Source organism: Branchiostoma floridae, chromosome 2 (genome assembly GCF_000003815.2).
Source record: "Branchiostoma floridae strain S238N-H82 chromosome 2, Bfl_VNyyK, whole genome shotgun sequence".
Taxonomy (NCBI): Eukaryota; Metazoa; Chordata; class Leptocardii; order Amphioxiformes; family Branchiostomatidae; genus Branchiostoma; species Branchiostoma floridae.
In genome coordinates, this window is record NC_049980.1 from 28,980,945 (window position 1) to 29,001,551 (window position 20,607).

General features: G+C 39.4%; 2 protein-coding genes across 5 annotated transcripts in view; one reads left to right on the top strand and one right to left on the bottom strand.

Moving 5' to 3' along the window:
- The window catches only part of LOC118410363 (very-long-chain (3R)-3-hydroxyacyl-CoA dehydratase 3-like), a 14,974-nt gene extending 5,956 nt beyond the window's left edge, over window positions 1–9,018 (bottom strand). The window contains exons 1-7 of one of the 4 annotated variants that reach the window (XM_035812046.1): window positions 8,879–9,018; window positions 4,403–4,445; window positions 3,814–3,887; window positions 3,082–3,261; window positions 2,657–2,729; window positions 1,962–2,072; window positions 1,345–1,472 (exon numbers count right to left, since the gene is read on the bottom strand). In XM_035812046.1, coding sequence (XP_035667939.1) covers window positions 1,345–1,472; window positions 1,962–2,072; window positions 2,657–2,729; window positions 3,082–3,261; window positions 3,814–3,887; window positions 4,403–4,445; window positions 8,879–8,962 — 693 coding nt within the window. In that variant the 5' untranslated portion in view covers window positions 8,963–9,018. Of the gene's footprint in view, window positions 1–1,344; window positions 1,473–1,961; window positions 2,073–2,656; window positions 2,730–3,081; window positions 3,262–3,813; window positions 3,888–4,402; window positions 4,446–5,760; window positions 6,047–8,878 lie in introns of those variants that run through there. The other 3 variants (XM_035812047.1, XM_035812049.1, XM_035812048.1) reach the window with 3 other exon arrangements.
- Window positions 9,019–9,177: 159 nt separating this feature from the next.
- Window positions 9,178–20,607, top strand: part of LOC118409135 (death-associated protein kinase 1-like) — an 80,662-nt gene continuing 69,232 nt past the window's right edge. Inside the window, exons 1-2 of the mRNA XM_035810004.1 lie at window positions 9,178–9,259; window positions 9,570–9,774. Coding sequence (XP_035665897.1) covers window positions 9,698–9,774 — 77 coding nt within the window. The 5' untranslated portion in view covers window positions 9,178–9,259; window positions 9,570–9,697. The remainder of the gene's footprint in view (window positions 9,260–9,569; window positions 9,775–20,607) is intronic.

Consider the following 20,607-nt stretch of genomic DNA (forward strand, 5'->3'; position numbering starts at 1 on the left):
TTATCTCACCATATACACCGAGGATAAGGCGGGGCATTAACGTTATTATCATATAGCCTATCCAACTGACAGTTATTTCACACAAATTCATTTATAACAAATAAACACTTTAATACATTACATAAAAATACATTTGCAATATATATATTGTACAATAGTGTCTATATATAATACAAACATTAAACTATTTCATCATCATCATTTAAGTAATAATTTTAACTAATCATCTGTTTGTGAGATAGCATATCAGCATCAACATGTGGCTTATTTGCAATACAAACTACATGTATTAAGTGGAGTCCTGGTACCCCCCATGCAGAGCCTTTTCACTTGGGCACGACAAAGTACGTATATATGAAGTGATTTAGGAAGGTACCGGCTTAATCACGTTAGAAAGCCATAATGAAAATGTGTAAAATCAGCATAATTCCTTTTCAAGTATCCCTATATTCCCCATGTGGAGCCCTAATTAACATAACCAATCAATCATAATATTTTTGACAGTTATGCATGGTTTACACACAAACAACAGTACAAAAAAAATTCATGACTGTCCCCTGTATAATGGTGCGGTCCAAAAAGTGGTCGGTTATTAGAATAACCGACCACTTTTGAGGTTACTGCCTGATAACCCATGGGAAATGGGGGCCTCTGATTGGCCAACTCCATCTGGCTATATGATAATATCATATAATTACCTCCATAAAAACTGAGGCATTCTTTTTAGTTAGTTTGTTTGTTTGTCCTAGTGTGTGTTTGCAGTTATTTGAATATTGCAAAGTGGCAGGATGAGAAGCTAAAAACAAAATTAATGGAGTGACTGAAAATTTGAGAGTATGAGAAAGATGTGTTGGTCCTGGTTCAAAGTTGTTGCCACAGTCTTGGTCTGGATCATAAGTACCACAGGATGGCAGGAAAATACATACTACTGTAAATGCATTAAAGTTCGCGGGGATTTACTTTCCAGTAGCAGGAAAATTGAGTATTCGCAATGGTTTTAAGTTCGCAGTAGTGCCATAGAGTGATAGACTGTAGTCAAAAGCTATAATGGAAAAATGTTCGAGGTGGTTTTAAGCTTGCGGTGAATTGGCCACCAATACCATGAAAACCGCAAACAAAAAAACACAGCGAATATTTCTGCATTTACAGTATTAGACAAGTGACAAATATAATAAATAAATAAGAACAGCATCAGATATTTGATTTCTTGTTCTGCACAGCACAACATTTTTTACCAAGAAGTCAGCTGCTTGTTTTAATGAATGAAGGTTTTTAGAATTGTGCTATTCATCTTGTACACATAAAGATGATGTCACCCCCCATAAACAAGGACTGACCACCGACCTGTATGAGAGGGAAGATGGGCTTGGAGTTGACCAGCCCCACTTCTGCATGGACGTACTCCAGGAAGGCCATCAGCTGACAGGTCATCATCATCTGACCTGTAAACTCCCAGGTGTCCTTGAACGAGTCTGAAGAGAACAGAATGAACAGCTAGGCTTTCACATCTGTCGATTGTACAACTGTTACAGAAGGCATCTTTCACTCCATATACCCTAAGGCAATGTAACGCTAGTTCATCTTTGGGGTGACCTACATGTCAGTGTGTATCTAAAACAGGGTACATGTATATCAAGTTGACATACAGTGGTTTTCTGAAATACATTATACATGTATTGCAAAAACATTGCAGTTTGAAACCACTTTCTGTTGACTTGCTATCCCTAAATACAAAGCAACTGTGTGAAAGCAACGGATAAAGGTGAACTAGCATCACAATTTTTGCTCACAGCCCTGCTTCTTTTTGTTCTTTTGTCAGTTTACCCAACACAATTCAAGGGGGCACTATACTTTTAACTTCATGGCCAAATGACTTGAAAGCTGGTAAGTGGGTAGCCTGGTTATATATGCTCAGATACACTTCTCATACATGTACATGACTATAGACATAGGGCAGATACCTCTGTGGTACATCATGTAGCGAATGACACAGCTGACAAAGATGAAGGAGTAGCCCATGAACTGGAAGAAGTTGTAGGCAAACAGCCACCAGGTCTTCAGATACTTGATGGCTGTAGGTGGACAGGAGTAAATTGTATTTTCTTAACACAAACAACGTACATGTCTTCTATATACATGTATATCTTTAGATGATTTTTGCATATTAAGTTTGAGGTCGCGTGGTGCAGTGGCAGCGTGTTTGTCTCAGGGCCGAGAGGTCTCGAGTTCGAATCCCTGGCGTGTCACCGATCTTGAACCCTTGGGAAAGGCACTTTACACAGCTTTCCTCACCTAATTCAGGTGAAAAATGAGTACCTAGTTTCGGCTAGGGCCGTCCCTCGGATAGGACGTTAAATGGAGGTCCCCTGTCTTGGGAGAGTCATACCCTGGGCACGTAAAATAACCCGCCGCACTTATCGAAAAGAGTAGGGGACCTTCCTGGTGTGAGTGGATCAAACCATTTTGGCTAAATGGGGTAGGGAATTTCTTGAGCAGCCTCGTAACCGATGCTTCGCCTATTGAGTCAGTTAGTCGAACTTGCTCAAGCTCGATGTTTGTTTCTGACTTGATGCTACTACAGTGAGCGTAGTTCAATGGCAGTGCACTGAGCAAACTCCTTAAAACAAAGTGATTAATGCATGCTCAGTCCTCTCACCTGCACGACTCTCCATCTCTTCCTTCATCTCCTCCTCAAATTTCTTCAGTGACTCTTGTCGATATGCTTCCAGCTGAGAAATGGAATATATAATCACAAAATGAATTTCCACAATAAGATACAAGATTCTCGAATATCACCACAATCTGAACTAACTGTAAGACAAAAAAATAAAGGGATATCATAAGTAAGACTGGACCAGGAGAACTAACACGTGCCCCATCTGTGTTTCCCAAATTAATTAGAGCTTCACATCATTTCTCAACTCCTGACTCCCTCTACGATGTAACAGAACCAAGTACATTTCATTATGATTTGACAAACAGAAATGGATGTAGAGTGAATAAAGAATATTCTTTAAGACCCCAGCAGGTAAAGCAAAAAATACAGTTTGAGTCCTTCAGCTGACTACTTGCAAGACTGACCCGTTTGGCTTTTTCTTCCTCAGCTTCGGACTCAGAGTCGCCTTCGTCTCTCCACTTGTCGAAGTCGACCTTGAGGAAGCCGGGTCTCTTCTCCTGCTCAACAAGACGGCTCCACCACTGTTTATCCTGCTTCATCAACATAAACTCCACCCCCTGGGGCGTGGTTCTGTACATGCTTTTCTGTAGGAGAAACAACAAATAACATATACTGTTACAGGGCTGTCTTCAGGACCCATCCTACTGTGCAGGGACAGAAATTTTCTTGTTGGGGCTGGAAAATTTTTTCTGTACATGCTTTTCTGCAGAAGAAATGACATATACATGTATACTGTGAATGACATATACATATGACACGACAAATATGCATTTCCAATGCACTTCTAATGTCCTACAGAATTGTTTCCACCACGAATTGAAAACACAGCAAATACCTCATTTTCTCTTATACTGCAAAATTAAATTATCTTAAATCACGGCAAAATAAACAATTCTACAGTAATCTAATTCAATGATGAATTGATACTGAGAAGTCTAATTTTCTACAATATCTATAAGAACAGAAGCTTGAACAAAGTTCTAAATGTTTCGAGTAGTACTCGAAACTACTCGGAACATTTGTGTTTGAGACTTTGCACATATCATCTCAGCAACGTGTTTTTAAGTCATTTACAATGTATTCATTATAAGTGAATTTTGCCCCCAATTTGCAACCAAAAACAGTTGTTTACTGACCTCTGGATCAACTTGCTTGAAGAAATCCATTTGAAAGCCATATTCATGCTGTCCTTTGGCACCAAACCCATATGCTGGCAAAAAAGCAAAGAACAAAATTGACATGAAAATATGATGCTTGATCAATCATCTGTGCAAATTTGTCTATAAATTTTGTTGTTAATGTAACTGAGTGGAAATTTGTATACAGTGAAAATACTACATGTAGATGGCAAAATCAGCTACTGGACTACATGAAAATAAATCCATGCCTCCAAATAATTGCTGCACTTCATTCCATAGATGCTAGGTGTCCTACCCTCATCAAAGAACCAAGTCAGCCTTGTGCATGATGGTCATTGTAACGTTACACAATCTGTCTACAGCTACTGACTATGTGTAACGCTTAGATGTAACTAGAAAGACAAGAAGTTTCGTCAACTGTTGGTGCCAAAATGCAAACATTTTGCCCATTTTTGGGCTTGTTTCATGCTTAGAATTGTACATGTGATCTCTTTTATTCAAATGAGAGCCATCTAAGGACCATGAAATGAACTTGGCGTTGCGTGAGAAATACTAAAAACTCCTGAAGAGAGCAGTCTTAACATACCTCTAAAGGTCAGACCATACTCGTCCAGCTGCACATTGGGGTCCTAGTGATAAGGAAATAGACTTCAGTTAGCCTTATTTGGAACAGCAACCTTTATTTAGAGCAACACATGGTGCGATGTGAGCAAAACAACATCCAACAAAAACACCATTAAAACATAAAACAGTGAAAGTTCATCAGTTCACACACATGTGCAAAAGAAAAAACAACAAGCTATGAGTTTTATCCTGTTCTGCTCTTAATCAAATTTATTATAAATCTAAAATACAAACCAGTATCAATATAAGTTTTGATTTAAATTAGTTTAATGGTGTCTAGCAGAATATCAAGTGGAAAAATAGTATGTTATATGACGAAAGACGTTGTCATTTATATGTAATTTCAAAATGTCACACAACTCCATAGTATAGTGTATGATAATTAAGATGAAAATCTCTAGGGTGGTGTCTTCATTCATTGACTAACTTGCCCTGCAATGATCTGCATCTGAAGGTACAACCATCAGTTCCTTAAGCTTCCAAGCACTTTAGAAAAAGCAAATGAACATGTAAGAGAAATATACTCCAATGGTGTGCAGAAAATGTACATTGTACTTATAAGGTAAGTTGATGTTATACTGTAAAGGATAACTCTACAAGTTCCAAAATTGCATTTAGACACATAATAATACTCCTGTCTAGTCCAGAATTTATATTCATTGTTAACCCCTGCTTTGCCGACCTCCCTCCTATCAGGTTCACAAGTGTACTGGTCCCATGCTGCTTCCCTGCATTCATGTAGAGAAAGCCTGGGATAAAAACATCCTAAGAATGGAGGACAGTGTGTGATTGACCAAATACAGGTAATCCTGGGGCTTATTACCACCTCCTAACTCAACACTGCCAATTGATGCTGAAACTACGTCAGTCCCTGGGTGCCTCCCTTATAATCTGCCCGGTTGTGAGTCACAGATAGACACCACTTATATGGCTAGTTCAGGTTAGTTCGTTGGTACATGTGCCTACTGCAGATGCTACATCACATCCTGCATAGTTTCAAGAAGAATTTTCTCCAACAAGAATTAAGAAAAATTCAGAATGTCTTAACCATTGAGTCCAATGTTAATATCGACTGTTACAGATTCTCTTAAAAGAAATTAAAAAGACTACTAAATGTTAATATATAGTCCATCATTTCAACCTGGTTTCAGAATAAAATCTCATATCACTGACACGTGTAAGTGTTACGTAACATAGCATGTCAAAAGAAGACTTTAGCTGTTAATGTAAGAACCACAGAACTGGCAGCAATCCCTCATGCCCGGCTTGTACAAATATAGGTCAGTGTTTACGATGCTTCGAGGTCTTCATCATACCCACCCACAGCTAGTCAGCCTCTCCCTGCCTATGTTGCTGCTCAGAAATAATCGTGGGGAGATTTTAAGGGGACAGCTCCCTTCCATAAAGGGCAGGAACCTTTGACATCCCTCTGGTATCAAATATCCTGGGGATCAGGTTACCCAGGAATGGCAGCCATGCTCCAGCACTAGGACACCCTACAGCTTCGTGTCACATAATCTTGTCTCCTATAGATATCGCTGAGGGTCTCGTACTATTTTCACCGCGAGGAGAAAGACAGCGGATCGTAAAAATTACGTCAAAACTGAGGTAAGTTCTGACAGAAAAAGTGTGAAACTGGGAGAGGGGAGGGCCACATGTGGATGTGGGGTCCTATCCCATGTCTAAAATTATACTGGAATGGGAAAGGCCAGTCTGCAAGGTCATTTGTTAGGGCCAGTTGCCTGGCATATCACAGCTCTGGTCATGGCAGAGACCGTATCACATGACCCTTTGTAGTAGACAATTCATTTTTTCTTACCTGCTCAATACCTGTAAAGTACATGTACATCAGAACAATGATGTGACAGTTGATATTTATAGCTCAGTGCCTTTTGCGCCAGGCACAAGCCATTCCAAGCTACGTATGGGATAGGAGAAAGGTTGGGTGTTGTTTTTGTGTTGTTGTTCATGGGAGATCATTGTCTGTATGCTCAGCTTTAATTGCTTTACAATTATAGGACATTGCATATGGTAAAACATAGATCTTGTCAGGAGTCCAAATCTACCAGCCAGCTCAGTTTTGGGGTTTTCACTACTGATTCCAAGTCTAAAGCCTCCAAAGCTTATGTTATTGCTGTACAACATGAAAAAGACAGGCCATTTTAATATACTGTGATTTAGTAATATCAACTTGACTTGTGGCATCCTGTGGAAAGTGTCTTATGAAAGACAGAAAGAAAACAAAATTATGCTAACTGGGGGTAGAATGCTTTATACATGTGTGAATTGTGCTATTGTCTCAAAAATATGTGTGTGATATTGCAAGGTACAACATTCACATTGACTCATTTTCCATGGGTTTTAGATGAGGCACACATGTAGTTTACATTTCCAAGCTATTGTCTTACAGGAACTTCTGAAATTTTGTGAAACTGTTACCAGAAAGAAACATGCTGTGGGTAGATTGTTCACTATCCATCTAAAAGGACCGACACATCTTTTCTTTGGGAAGTGGTCCAAAATCAATGCCATTCAAGATATCAAGTGCTCGTGTGTTACCTAACGATTTTCGTTTTGGTTCCTTCTGAAGATAAATATACTGTGCTGCTGAAGTAGATAATCTAACAATGTAGCAAAACATTCTATCTAATATTGAAATGGCTGGTACCCTTTCATACATCTGCAAAACTACTACATACAGTTTTGTTTCTTAGTAACTATGTGAAAATATGCAGAGGAATAGTTGAATTTCTATATAATAATAATAACAATGATAATGATAATAACAATAATAATAGCACTAAAACAATGAACATGCCCTTAAAGCCTAACTGCTGATACAACAAACTAGAATTCCACCTTACTCTATGTAGTACTACATGTAACAGGACTACATGTACAATGTCATATTGATAAAATAGAAAATACAGGTAGGGAAAGTTGTCTGTCCAATGTCTTGACCAATTACTAACTTGACAGTTTATCTGTGTTGGTAGAAGTCATTCTAGCTCAAAGTTGAACTGCAATTTCTAACACATAATATTGGACTTACCTAAATGTTTAACTGTCTACCTCCAGTCTTTGTCAAGGAAAGAGCAATCCACTGCTTCTGTGACATCACATTATGCTGATAGAACATGTGGTTTGGTAAGAATTTGCATAAAGTCTATGGCATCCCCAATCTCCAATCTCTGTTGAGCGATGGTTGTAAGCTGAATTGTGAAAAAGCTATCTACATCAGTGCTTCACTGTTGAACCATTCATCAACACAGATGGGGGTGCCATACACTTTCTACAACTTATGATCCACTGCTCACCAAGTCATGTGCATAATGTGACATTGCAGAAGCAGTGGATTGCTCATTCCTTGACGTAGACTGGAGTTGGACAGTCGAAAATTCAACGTGTAGGTCAAATTTGGTGTGTTGGAGATTACAGTTCTGGCTTGAGTACCATCCTCCAGAGACTCTGTGGTTAGCAAGCGAAAGTATTGAGCTAGCGGTCACTATGGAGGATGGTAAAGTATTGAGCCAACAGTCAATAGTTCAACTTTGACCAAGCATATCATTCTGCTTTCTCCAAAATGAGCTGGTGATATTGGAAGCCTTGTCAGAAACACACTTTCCAATTTGTAGTGACTAAGTCTCTACTGCTAAATTCATAAATGTAAAATTTCTGATTGAATGGTAACTCTTTTATGAATGACTATCATGACTTTCTGTGTAATATACTTGAGATATTTGCCCATTGTATATATATATGTTGATGAAAACCTTGACTTCAAAATCAGTCACCCTTATACATATGTGTACATTACATCAGGTATACACATGTGCACTAAAGATCTGTTGTCATTTACAACAAACCAGCACAATAGACAGATAACTATCAATGAATAACATTCACACTTGCCAGACAACAAGTGAAATCATAATTAGAAACCTTTAGCTTTACAATTAAAAGATTTTGTCTTTACATATAACCCAAGGCTGAAAATTTATGTATTTTCAAGGATCTTCTTGACCTGACGTTTAGGTACTTTACCATGTTAAAGAAAAGTTATTTTCATACTTGCAATATTAAACAAAGGAAACTGATGTGCTATCTCATAATCTAGGACATGATATCTACAATATTTAGCATAACATTGACAGCGTTATAGGTCTTTGTTTTCTTATCAATAACTGGCAATAACAGGCAAAAGTCACAGTTTACAAGACAGCCTTAAAATCCCACGAGGACGCTTCATCTGCATTGAACAGGTGGAAGCTTTCATGCGGGATGGGAAATATGGAGCGGAGAAAACCAAAACCGGAACACTTCCTCGTTCCGACGAAACGATAGAGAAACCCTTGAAATAATAATGAAAAATAGACAAGGAACAACCTAATTTTAAGTCAACACGTTCCCTGTGTTATCATCTTTAATTTACACTTACCGAAACGTCTCTCAAGTCCACCTTGAGGGACAATTTGTCCTTTCTTTGTGCCCAATAAACGAAAGGAGTGTAGACGCTCGCCATGATGGTTGATATAACCTTTGACCCCCTTTCACTCTCCCTTTTTTCGCGGGAAATTTGGGTCACTTTGGACGGTGTTTCGAAAACCGGTGTTATAGGTAAAATTTGGCTGAAATGATTTACTGATTTTGTGAAAATTAACTTCTTTTCACGAAAAAAGAGGTTTGCATTGTTTTTGCCCAATGACACGTTATTTATTTGCATATATCATTGGGAAGTTCTATCGTGACGTCATCAGGGCTCGAACGTGTGTTGGGTGCATGGCGGGCGAGGTGGAGCACGTTCACGTCGGGAAAGGAGGTAATATTTCCTTAAATCTACACCAAAACAGTGATTGCTTAAAGACATACAATTAGCAACAATTTTTCCTAGGGTTCCTAACATAATCTGACAAACAGAATACACCAAAACGGCCTCAACATGACGAAATTTCAGTTTATGATTGTAGGGAAAAATCTTGCAGACGATTTTTTTCCACTGCCCCCCATGTTTGCCCTTTGCCATTGCGCGGTAGCTTGTTTGCTCTGTCAGTGTGGTCGTGTGAATGCATGTTCTTTTGTGTTTTCTTTCTTCCTTTGTTCAAGTGTGTTTGCATTTGCCTACTTTGTAGAGTCCGAGTGATATTCGTACCACAGCAACTGGGGTATTCAGTCGGACCGGTGTTCGCGGGTACATCGAGATTTTATCGGGACCGCTACATGATTGCCTCGGCGCTGGGAGAGAAACCCCCCGAGGAAGATGTCTGACACGGAGTCATCGCCTTATCGCCACGAACCGGTGGAGGATTGGTACATCGTGGGAGAGGAAATAGGAAGGTATGCTGTCAGTAGAAAATTGAATGTCTTGATTTGTAACCAGAATATATATTTTTAAATAAATAAATATATATTTTTCTATAAAGGTCGACTTTTCATTAAGTTTAACCCAGCAAATAAAATTACATTGCAATGTTTTTGTTTTGAAGAATTTTTTTCCAAGAAAAAAAAAAATAAAAGAGGAAATCCCAGTTTCAGTTCCCATTGGCTATTAAGTGTTATATCATAATTTTCAGCCATGCTTCAAGTTAGCTTAAAGTGGTGCAGGTTTGTGCAGTGCATGGTCAGGGTCATGTGCGTCTATGCAACCTAAACAGTTCAAGTGTATGCATACTGCAGACAGGGTCGAAATCAGCTGACCCCCTCGCTGACTTCATTGCTGCAATAACAGGACCAATCTTAAATGGCAGACACACGAGCGAGGGTGACAGGGCTGTGTGGAGGAACCCAGCAGCTGATGAGTCTGCACCTAAAAATACCCCCAACCCAGGCTGGTCAGTCCCTCCATCCCCCCATGTGGAAATATCTGGCATTCCTTGTAGTCGTTTGCTCGGTCCAGAGGCAGAAATATCCAGTAACAGTTTTTGAGATGACAATAACGACGCCCCTGTTGTTTGGATATGAGTAGTTAAGTAAAAGTGTTGGCTAGAAGCAATGTTCACAGTTTGGCTACAACAAAACAGGGCCAAATAAGGTCCTCACGCCTCCAGGGAAGGAGCATTATTATTGGGTACCGTACCCTGGCCCATTCCTCAGATATCTGTCTGTGTACAGTCACGTACTGGGAAGTAACGTTCCGAGCAACTGGCCAGAGGTTACATACATGCGCAGCGAATGCTCAGCTGTTCATATTGTTAAGCCACGTACTGGGTCAGGCTTTTGATTATACCAGCAGCACATTTAATTACTGCCCATGCTTCCTGTCAAATTACGGTAATCTTAAAACAAGCTTGACTGGTACTATATTTACCATCAGCACACGTTTACTATTTAGAAGGGTGCCCAGTACAGTGGACAGATCCAGAGATGCCATGTTGGCTCACATGGAAAAAGAAAGCAATTTTATATATTTTATATATAATATTGATACCACACAATGGTTTGATGCTTGCTGTTGACACATATATTGCTTTTCCTTTATTGATATTTAGCAAAGTTCATCAACAAAATGGTTTATTTGAACTATAAAATGCGGACAGAGCCTCCCATGAAATTTATTAGTTATGAATTAATGATTGATAATGAATCATAAGTTTGTGATCGAAATTTCATAATATGATAAACTATAATTCCTTATACAGATATAATCTACATAACATAAATCGTTTTCCCACTGATAATTCTTATAATTGTAATTCTGTGTTTCTGTTTTTCCTGTTGAACTTTTTGGTCAAGTCAGATCCTGTAGCATAGAAGAGATTAAAAGATTTAGATTTCACATTTGACTTAATGCAGTCTTCAGCCAGTGTAGCCTAAGTTGAAATATTGGTCAAGGAAGTTCAGTTTACAGTCATAGCACAGTCATCTGATTACCTCATCTGCATGGTATGGAGAGGTCCCATCGGGACTGTTTAACCTAATCATTCATGCAAAATACTGATACTATAACTAAGGACAGACATCCCATGGTCTGCATTTTGTTATTCATGGAGATACAGACAATAGAAACAATTATTGATAAGTGACATATTGTGGCCTTTGGCATTTTAGGTGAGAAGAGAAATTTAGATACTTTCGATTTGCAAAGAAGGTTGTATGCTGGGCCGCACTATACTAATGTCTATAGGTGCAATATCACAAGAATCATTTATAGTACAGGTTCAAAGTACTGGAAATCATCACCGTATATTAATAGACTTGTACAAACAGCTATTAAGCTTAGTATATACAAATTTAACTGTCCAGCATATTTTATTTCCAGAATTGAAAAAACAAAACAGAACCAAAACAGAAGTCTTGTTATTCTTACTTCAAAGACAAAAATCTAGCACTGCAAAAAGATTAAAACATTGTATGGTAGTTGATATCAGCACCATCTTTCATCTTGTCCAAAGCATTGGGTGCTCTGGTATTGAAATACCTAAAATCTGTCAAGTGTCTATCCGTGTTTCTTACTTTCAGTCATCAAATTGAAGACCACAGGTTACTTTGTTAAATTGTTCAGGTACAGGTACGTGTCCTAATATCCTTACTAAAACCTCATTACCTACATGTAAACCTGTACCTACTCATCATGACCATAGTATATATCTCATATACTTGTGGTTCAAGAAAATTATAAATTGTCTTATTAATTATTATGATTATCTTGAAATTTATTTATCCATTTGAATATGTTCTTGTAATCACCGATCCTGGGTGTTCGGAATTACCGGTCCGGTCCGGACCGCGGAATTACCGGTCCGGTCTGTTTGGGGGGCGGAAAAACCGGTCCGATCTGTTATGCGTGTATCAACGCCCCCTGGCAGGAAATAGCAGAATTGCAATTGGTATGCTGTGTTCCCGTATATCACAACATGAAGCGCATTGATTGGATGCATGGGGTCCGCATGCTAATGTCACTGTTTACGTCAGATCGATTGGCGACGGTTAACATAAACATTGCACTGGTGGAGAGTTTGCCATGCCCGATACGCTGAACGGAACCTACTGCCAACAACACTCAAAGCAGTAAAACCGACACTTTTGAACACTAACGTTACCGTAGATTATGCTTAGCGTAATCGTGCACACGCCATAAATCCGATCGTAATTACGGCCGTATTTACGGAACGGTATCACGTGAAGAGCGGTCGGTAATATTCAGAATATTCTTTGAATACCGTGTACACGGAATATTCATGAACCACCATTAATTATCAATCAAACAGCCTGATTTACGGCAGAAATTTAACAGCGTTTGGCCGGAAGGGCGGGGTTCTACCACGTGCGCAACGTAACTAGACTGTGTTTTTTTTTTAAAGTAAAATCGCTAGCCGATGTTTTGCTATTTTCCTAACACGAAAGGGCAATCCTCATCACCATGTTTTCTTGGAAATATTTCTTCAAACAAAAATATGTGTATTTAAACAATACTGGGATAAATGCAACCGTTGCAACATCAATGAGGGTCTGCATGCTCTTTTCCGTAAAGCGTAGGCAGGCCTTTTTAATTCCCGTAATTCGTAGGGTAAGCTATTTTATTTCACGTAATTCGTAGTGAGGATGGAAAATTTACCGTAAAGCGTAGCCAGTGTATTTCACGTAAGGCGTAATCTAGCCTAAAAATTTCACGTAATGCGTAATTAAGCCTAAAAATTACCCGTAAATCGTAGCTGGCCTCCCAAATTTCGTAAGTCGAAACGTAGTCTACCAGTAAATTTAGTCCTTCAAAACACAGGAAATTGCGTTTCAGAGGATCAAGATTTCAAAATTTCGCCGGACCTCACTTGCGACTCCTTTCACCTTCGGTCATCGACATGGTAAAAATATGGTATATACCCTCAAAAATCTTCTTTTTTTTGCAAATAGAAATGTCATTGAAGTTAGCTTAGTCTGCCAGCAAAATTTGCCCATCAGAATGCAGGAAAAATCATTTTAGAGGGTCAAGATTTCAAAATTTCCATGGTCCTCCTTGTGCCGCCTCGCGCCTTTGGAACTCAAAATTCTGAAAATATGTTGGGGATGTGTGTCAACCTCAAAGATCTGTTTTGCTAATAGAAATTTGCCCATCAAAATGCACAAAATATCGTTTTATAGAGGGTCAAGATTTCAAAATTTAGCCGGATCTCCTTTGCCACTCTATTCACCTTCGGTCATCGACTTCGTAAAAAATATGTATCATGGCTGGGGGATGTGACGTGTCAACCTCAAACACATTTTTTACTGATAGAAATGTAATTTCACTTAGTTTTCTATAATAGCCAAAAAAAAACTGGCGTTTCAGGGGGGCAGGATTTCAAAATTTTCCCGGACTTTCCTTCGGCGCTCGACGTGGCAAAAATAAGTTGGCTGGCGTCACCCTCATAAGCTTACGCTGAACCCCTGGGACTCTTTAATTAGAAATGCCATTTATTACCTCCATGAAATGTCATGGAGGTTATATTTTACCCAGCGTTTGTGTGTGTGTCTGTCTGTCTGTCAACAAGATAACTCAAGAACGGCTGGATGGATTGGTTTCATACTTGGTGTGTTGGTGGGGTTTGATGAAAGCTGGAAGTGATTAGATTTTGGGCCCCCTAGCGGCTTCCCTTGGTACTGCAGCGCAACTTCCGGTTTTGCTATCTAGTGTTTTGAACACGCTATGGTCACGATTTTGGAGTGTTAGATAGCTCTTGTGCTCAGGAATAAGTGACATAAGTTTTGGCCCCCTACCGACTAGGTTTGGGATAGCAGGGGCATTTATGTCAAAAACTTCTGAAGAGGATAACTCAAGAAGGGAACAATGAATTTTCATGATTTTTGGCATGTAGGTACCTTAGACAAAGTTGTACAAAATAAGATACTAATTATGCAAAATAGGAGTACATTTGCATAATTAATGAGAATATTCTATCATAGCAGTTTTTTCGATGTATCTCTTGTCCCGGACATGATATAGTCTTGACATTTGGGTGGTAGATAGCTTTCAGTGTCATGACAAAGTGGCGCAGATTTCAGCTCCCTAACATGTAATTTCGGAACTGCAGGGGCGTTTTTGTCAAGACATTCCAAAGAGGATAACTGCAGAAAGGATTGACGGATTGGCATCATTTTAGGGGTGCAGGTAGCTTAAGCAAAGGTGTTCATAATGATATACATGTTATGCAAATGAGGACCTTATTTGCATCATTAATGAAGAAATTGTATAATACCATTATTAGCAATATCTGGACTTCAATAAATGTAACACTTATTAATTATGATAGATGGAATATAAGCAGATACCAAATATGGTAAGGAGGAACTTATTTGCATAATTTATGTAAAAATTGCAAAGCCGCTTTATGTCGAATGATTGGAATTTTACACTTGTGACATGTGTACGTTAGTCAATGATGAAAAACACCACGCATGAATTATGTTGATGTATTAGTCAATTGCATGAAATTTACAAAAGCTCTAAATTTTCATGGAGGTATGAGGTCGCCGAACTCTAGTTTAACTTAGCTTTGTTTGCCAGCGAAAATTTCCCTTCAAAATGCAGGGAATAGTGTTTCAGAGAGTCAAAATGTCAGTCTTTCTTGCGGAGCACGACCCCGCCTCTGTCGAGTGTTGCCAGCCTTCCAGAATTTAGCGTAAACCGTTGTCAGCCTGTCTGAATTTAGCGTAAAACGTTGCCTGCCTTCGTGAATTTAACGTAAAGCGTTGTCGACCGTCCCGAATTTAGCGTAAAGCGTTGTCAGGACCCCCCATGCAGACCTTTATCAATATAAAGCGCCCGTACATGTTCGCAGAAAATCTAACGTTACCGGACAACACAAGTCACCGGCAACTTTGATATTGCCGCTGGGCGTGATCAAGATCGGGAACATGCACTGGTCAGCGCGCGATCGGAAAGCCACCTTCGAATTTTGATAGGAATATCTGTGCACGGCAAATACCTATCTGGAAAAGCTCCTTGGTGCAACTATGTATTTTAGAACTACTACGTACTACGCTTTCTATTAGATATGACCAAAGATCTTATATACACTATAGAGTTTATAGGCACTTTTCTCAATGGTATGACACGAGCAGTCGACATGTACACGCCGTAAGTACTACGACGTCACGGCCTTGTATACGGGTTTTGTGTGGGGTTCAGAAAGTGAGGAATGTTGTCAAACTTTGTGGTTTTGAGCGGAAATATGGGACCTACATTATTGAAATAGAAACCAATAGATATTTTGTGCGGGTGAATATGTTTAGTCGATGTTCAGATACCGGTAGAATTGTAGCAAAAATGGGTCTGACCCGGGCCCTCCCGCCGCGCCGCCCAATTTGATTGACACATGCGGGCGGGCGCGGCTTCTTTGAGTTTGACCAAGGAGGTTAATCGCATTTCTTTGACGGCATACTTTCAAAGAACGGCCATGCACATATTAATACAACTATCAGCACGGAGCTTGTTTTTCCACAGTGTTTGATTTTGTTTCTTGGTTTACTTTATTCCATAACGATATTTAGTACCGATGAATATCTTTTAGATATTTTGGAATAACATGTACCGTGAACCCACATCGTTAAGTTCAACAGGCGTGCACAAATTGTTAGACATATTCAGTTGTGATTTATACTGATATATGGTGCCGCCACGACTTAAGATGACTAAGGCATGGAGTTTCTTCTTACATTTAGCGATGTACCTACCGTATTTCCACATTTGGAATAGATGATGGTCGATCTGGTAGCTGCACAATGATGATGGAAAGCTCTCGTACGAACTTACCTTCCAGGTTTTAAACGTTTTAAGATGTCCTGTAGTGTACATGTGTATTCTCCAAATTAAAGGAGATTTAAAAGTTTATCACCGATAATTTTGGAAAGTTCGCAACTGCAGTGTAGTTGTAGATTATAAAATCAATAAACAATGTTTAAAATGGGGGTAGATCACCACGACTGTTAACAGCGATATTTATTACAATCGGAAGATTATATGCTGTTTTTTGTTGTTGTTTTGGGGCTCATTCATACAACCCCCTCTCGACATTTCTTGTAGTATGAATCGGAAATACAAAATTTTTGAAATATTTGGACGATGAACTTCTGTAATGCTATTTTTTTTATATCAAGATTTTGAAAAGAGGTCATGATAGTTATTGCCTCATGTCGGTGTCAGTTGTTAAACCAGGACATCAGAATCTAGGATCGCTGCAAGGTTAACTGTATTCCAGGCCATTCCTCTGGCCGGCTGACTCCCCTAGCGTACCATTGACTCTATTTGTCCATTTTGATCCGCGGTGCCTGGTAGAGGCTAGGTCTTGTTGGCGGAGCTGCACCCCCGACGATAAGCAGTGTGCAAGGGATGGAACCCCGAATCCCTTTATTCTGACTTAGAAATGTATACGTAGCTACCTAATAATAGTATGTCTTAATACATAGAAGTAAGTGTAATGTTAGTTACGACTTCACAAGTTTGAACAGGTACGGTTAGTTAGTTACGTACGCCAACACAACATTGAACAGACAAATACGATCAAAAAATACATTAAAAACACATGAATGCACTGTATTGATTTCGTCGGTCGACTATCCGACGATCAGGAGCGGCCGTCAGCGATGTTCCGTCCCAAGAGCTCCGTCAGGAACAGGTAGGTCTTGTTGGGCCCCTCGGCACCCTCGACGACCAGCATCATCATTTCAAGCAAAGTCGTCGAATGAAAACATAGTTTTGTATCGTCTCGTAAAGTAGTTGTGATATCAATAACTAATTAAACAAGGACCATCATCTTAACTAGAAATACATGGGCATATGGTTACGTTATACAATGTAAATTGTATAGTGTATTATACAATGTATATTAAATTTCAAAGAAGAAAAAAATATCCGAAAAGTCCGCCTCTAGAAAAGTAGCTATGATATCAATCAATTCCTAACAAAGGAGCATCAGCTTATCTATAGAAATATAAGTTATGACCGGGCATAATATGGTTTTACAATTTCACCTTGTATATGATAAATAACCAACTCAGGCAAATCTTATATTTCCACTTGCAAAGAAAAAAGGTTATACTCAGTGAGACATTTGTAATGGGTATATTAGTCTCCGATTTCTAACGTAATGTAGGAAGTTCTACACGATCCTGAAAAGCTATCCCTCGGCAGTTTGTGGAGTTCTGTCGGCCTGATCAAAGGGTGCCGATATGCTAAGTAGGTTTGGATATAATTACAGAGGAAGCCGCACGACTGCCAATCACAATCACAACCATAGTAACAGCCAGGCTGTGGCATTGTCGGTCTGTGGATGAGATTTGAATTAAAATACAAGTGCTATTTACTTTTGGAAATGAATCAAGCCAAGAGCTCCAAAGAACGAACCACTGTATTTACGATTCTCTATAGTATTATTATCATTTTTATATTCTACGCACTCGATGTGTAACGAAATCAGCACGAGTCTGCGACAGTCACAGACTCGCGGCGATCCGTGTAAGACGCCAGGCACCCCCGGATTGTCACTCCTGTTTCAACTTTTTCCCACGCGTTCAGCTGGCCGACACGAGACTGCCGAAACATTGAAAGCCCACCTTTGGTCAATTCCTGTCAAATCTATCTCCAACATATAAATTACGATGCCTATTTAGCGCTGTGGCTTGGTTAACTTCGAATATATTAGGGTCACCCATGACTGTTTCGGCTCTAAAAACTACACGGGCGTCTTTCCCGTCGGCGTCCGAGTTTTCGCAGGTGATTACAAGGGATTGTTGTCATCAAAACAAAATATTCGTCTTTAGCGACAAGTGCAAGACAACAATCAATATCAATCTCGGTAAAATCCGTCATTTATACAGAGAATATGATATGTCAAGAAACATCGCACACATATCCATGCACGCTGCGTATTTCGGGATCAACGACCTATCCACGCACGCTGCGTATTTCGGGGTCAACGACCTAATGTGCGCCGCTTTGAATGCAGAAAACTTCTGATGGATAACACAATCCAATCATTCCAACCTACAGTTCTCTCATTATGAAACAAGTGTTAGGGATTACATTTTCGCACCAAAAAAGAGAAGAATTTTGTACGGATGAGAACGCACTCCGCTAGCAACATGAAAGACCGCACCGACCGGAGCCGGTCTTACGTTGATGCGTTGATTTACTACTGTCACTGGAAGGATACCGGCATTCTTACTATTCATATTGTTGTAAAATCAAGGCGCTAATCAGTTCTTACGGTGAGGACACGCGGCTCATCATCACCTCATTAGCGTTAATGCGCTCCATGTTGTGATATACGGGAACACACCATACAAATTGCAATTCTGCTATTTCCTGCCTGGGGGCGTAGCTATACGCATAACAGATCGGACCGGTTTTTCCGCCCCCCAAACAGACCGGACCGGTAATTCCGCGGTCCGGACCGGACCGGTAATTCCGAACACCCACCGATCCTAAATACTTCTTGCTGTACTGTTGCCCTTGAAGGTCCCCAACTGACCAAGTGAATTATGTGAATCATTGGCACAAATGCAATTTTGTGTGGGACACATTCATCTTTTCATAATGTGTGTTCCTGGCCATCTGGAGTTAATTCTATCAACATATCTATTAATATGAGGTAAGGGTTATTCCAGAAAAACACACAAAACGGGGGAGGGTAACAGGATGAATAAAAAAACTGATAGACAGGTTAGGGAATGGAACATTAATTTTTAATTTAAACTACGGCTGCCGTATTAGCGAGATGTAAATAGGAAGTGTTGGAATATCAACAAAAAGCCATCTTGACACCTCTTAGAGTCTTACTAATTTTTGCTGGAATAGCACTAAGGTGCCAATTGAAAACCATTGCAATTTAAGCACTCACTCTATTTGCAGACAGTTGTCAAATCAACTTAACTAATTAAGTGCCATTTTCTTAATACTTAATTCCTCCAATTCTGAATTTTTTGGCCCATGCCTCTAGTCTAGAAAAGTCTAGTACATTTGTGTGCAAAACAATTTAGAAAGGCTTGTTTGAAAATCCTAATGCACAAATGTGTGATAGTTATCTTGGCTTGTTATGTATGTTTTACAATTGGTACACGGTTCTTCACATCATAGAGTGGCAAACCTTGTGCCAAAAAGCTGATCACAATGAAAAGAAAGCATTCTTCATTGATTTCTTTTCCCAAAGTAAACCCTTGATGGTTGGCTGCAAGCTCGAAGTAATATAACACCACGGCGTGTCATCTCTAATCCCCCAGAACCAATTCTGTTCATGTACCATGCAGGTAAAGTGCTCTGTACTCCTTACTTCAATCTGGAACATAATTGACCCAAATCTGTCATTCAAAAGGAAGCTGCAGATGGATGTAAATATTTACTACAACTACAGGCTCTTCATTTAGCATATGCTTCTGAAGATTTGGAAAACAACCAAAGGATGCTTATCATGCCTCTATCCAGCAAATGGAAAGATTCTGTGTCAAAAATAGAACTTATTTGGAGTTCCTTTTCATCTTCTTTGATTCTCATTTCAGGTGTAGCATGATGCATTTTGAAGGAATTAGGACTAGTATTAGTGATGTGTCTTGTGTTTTTACTTATGTTATAGCCAAGCATACCATGTCTTGATAAATATGCTGGGTTCTTTTACTTGCTGAGGTTTAATGCCTGAGGCTAACACCTTCATACATTCCTCATTGACGTTAGTATTAGCAATAATTATTCAGTGCAACAGCCTTTGTGAATAATGCCCCACCTACAAATTGGTTCACCACTGTAACAAATATTGCTTAACAAACAGAAATGAGGATGGCCCTGCTCTTGCTAATTGCTCTCAGAGGCTTTCCACTACAACAAGAATTGTATCTATTCTAACCCAATTTGGTTTAGATGGAATGCTCCAGAATTTTGAAACGGATGGGAGAATGGCCTTAACAAGTCCAGGCACAGTTTTAATAATGCAGCCTAGTGCCTGGATTTGGTGAGAGAACCTCATACAACACCAGGTGAAGATGACTTGATGGGTTCTTTTCTTATCTTCTGTCATTCCTAATTGAGTAAATTGTCAAGTCAGATGAAATGTAAGAACCACATAATCTAATCTAGCTTTAAAAACAAACAGAAGAAACACAAATTGACGTAGCACTAAATCCACTATACAATGTTAACAAGTGTTTTGGCAGTGTTGGATTGTAAAATGAAAATAAAATATGGGCAGCCCTGACTATACCTTGTACAGT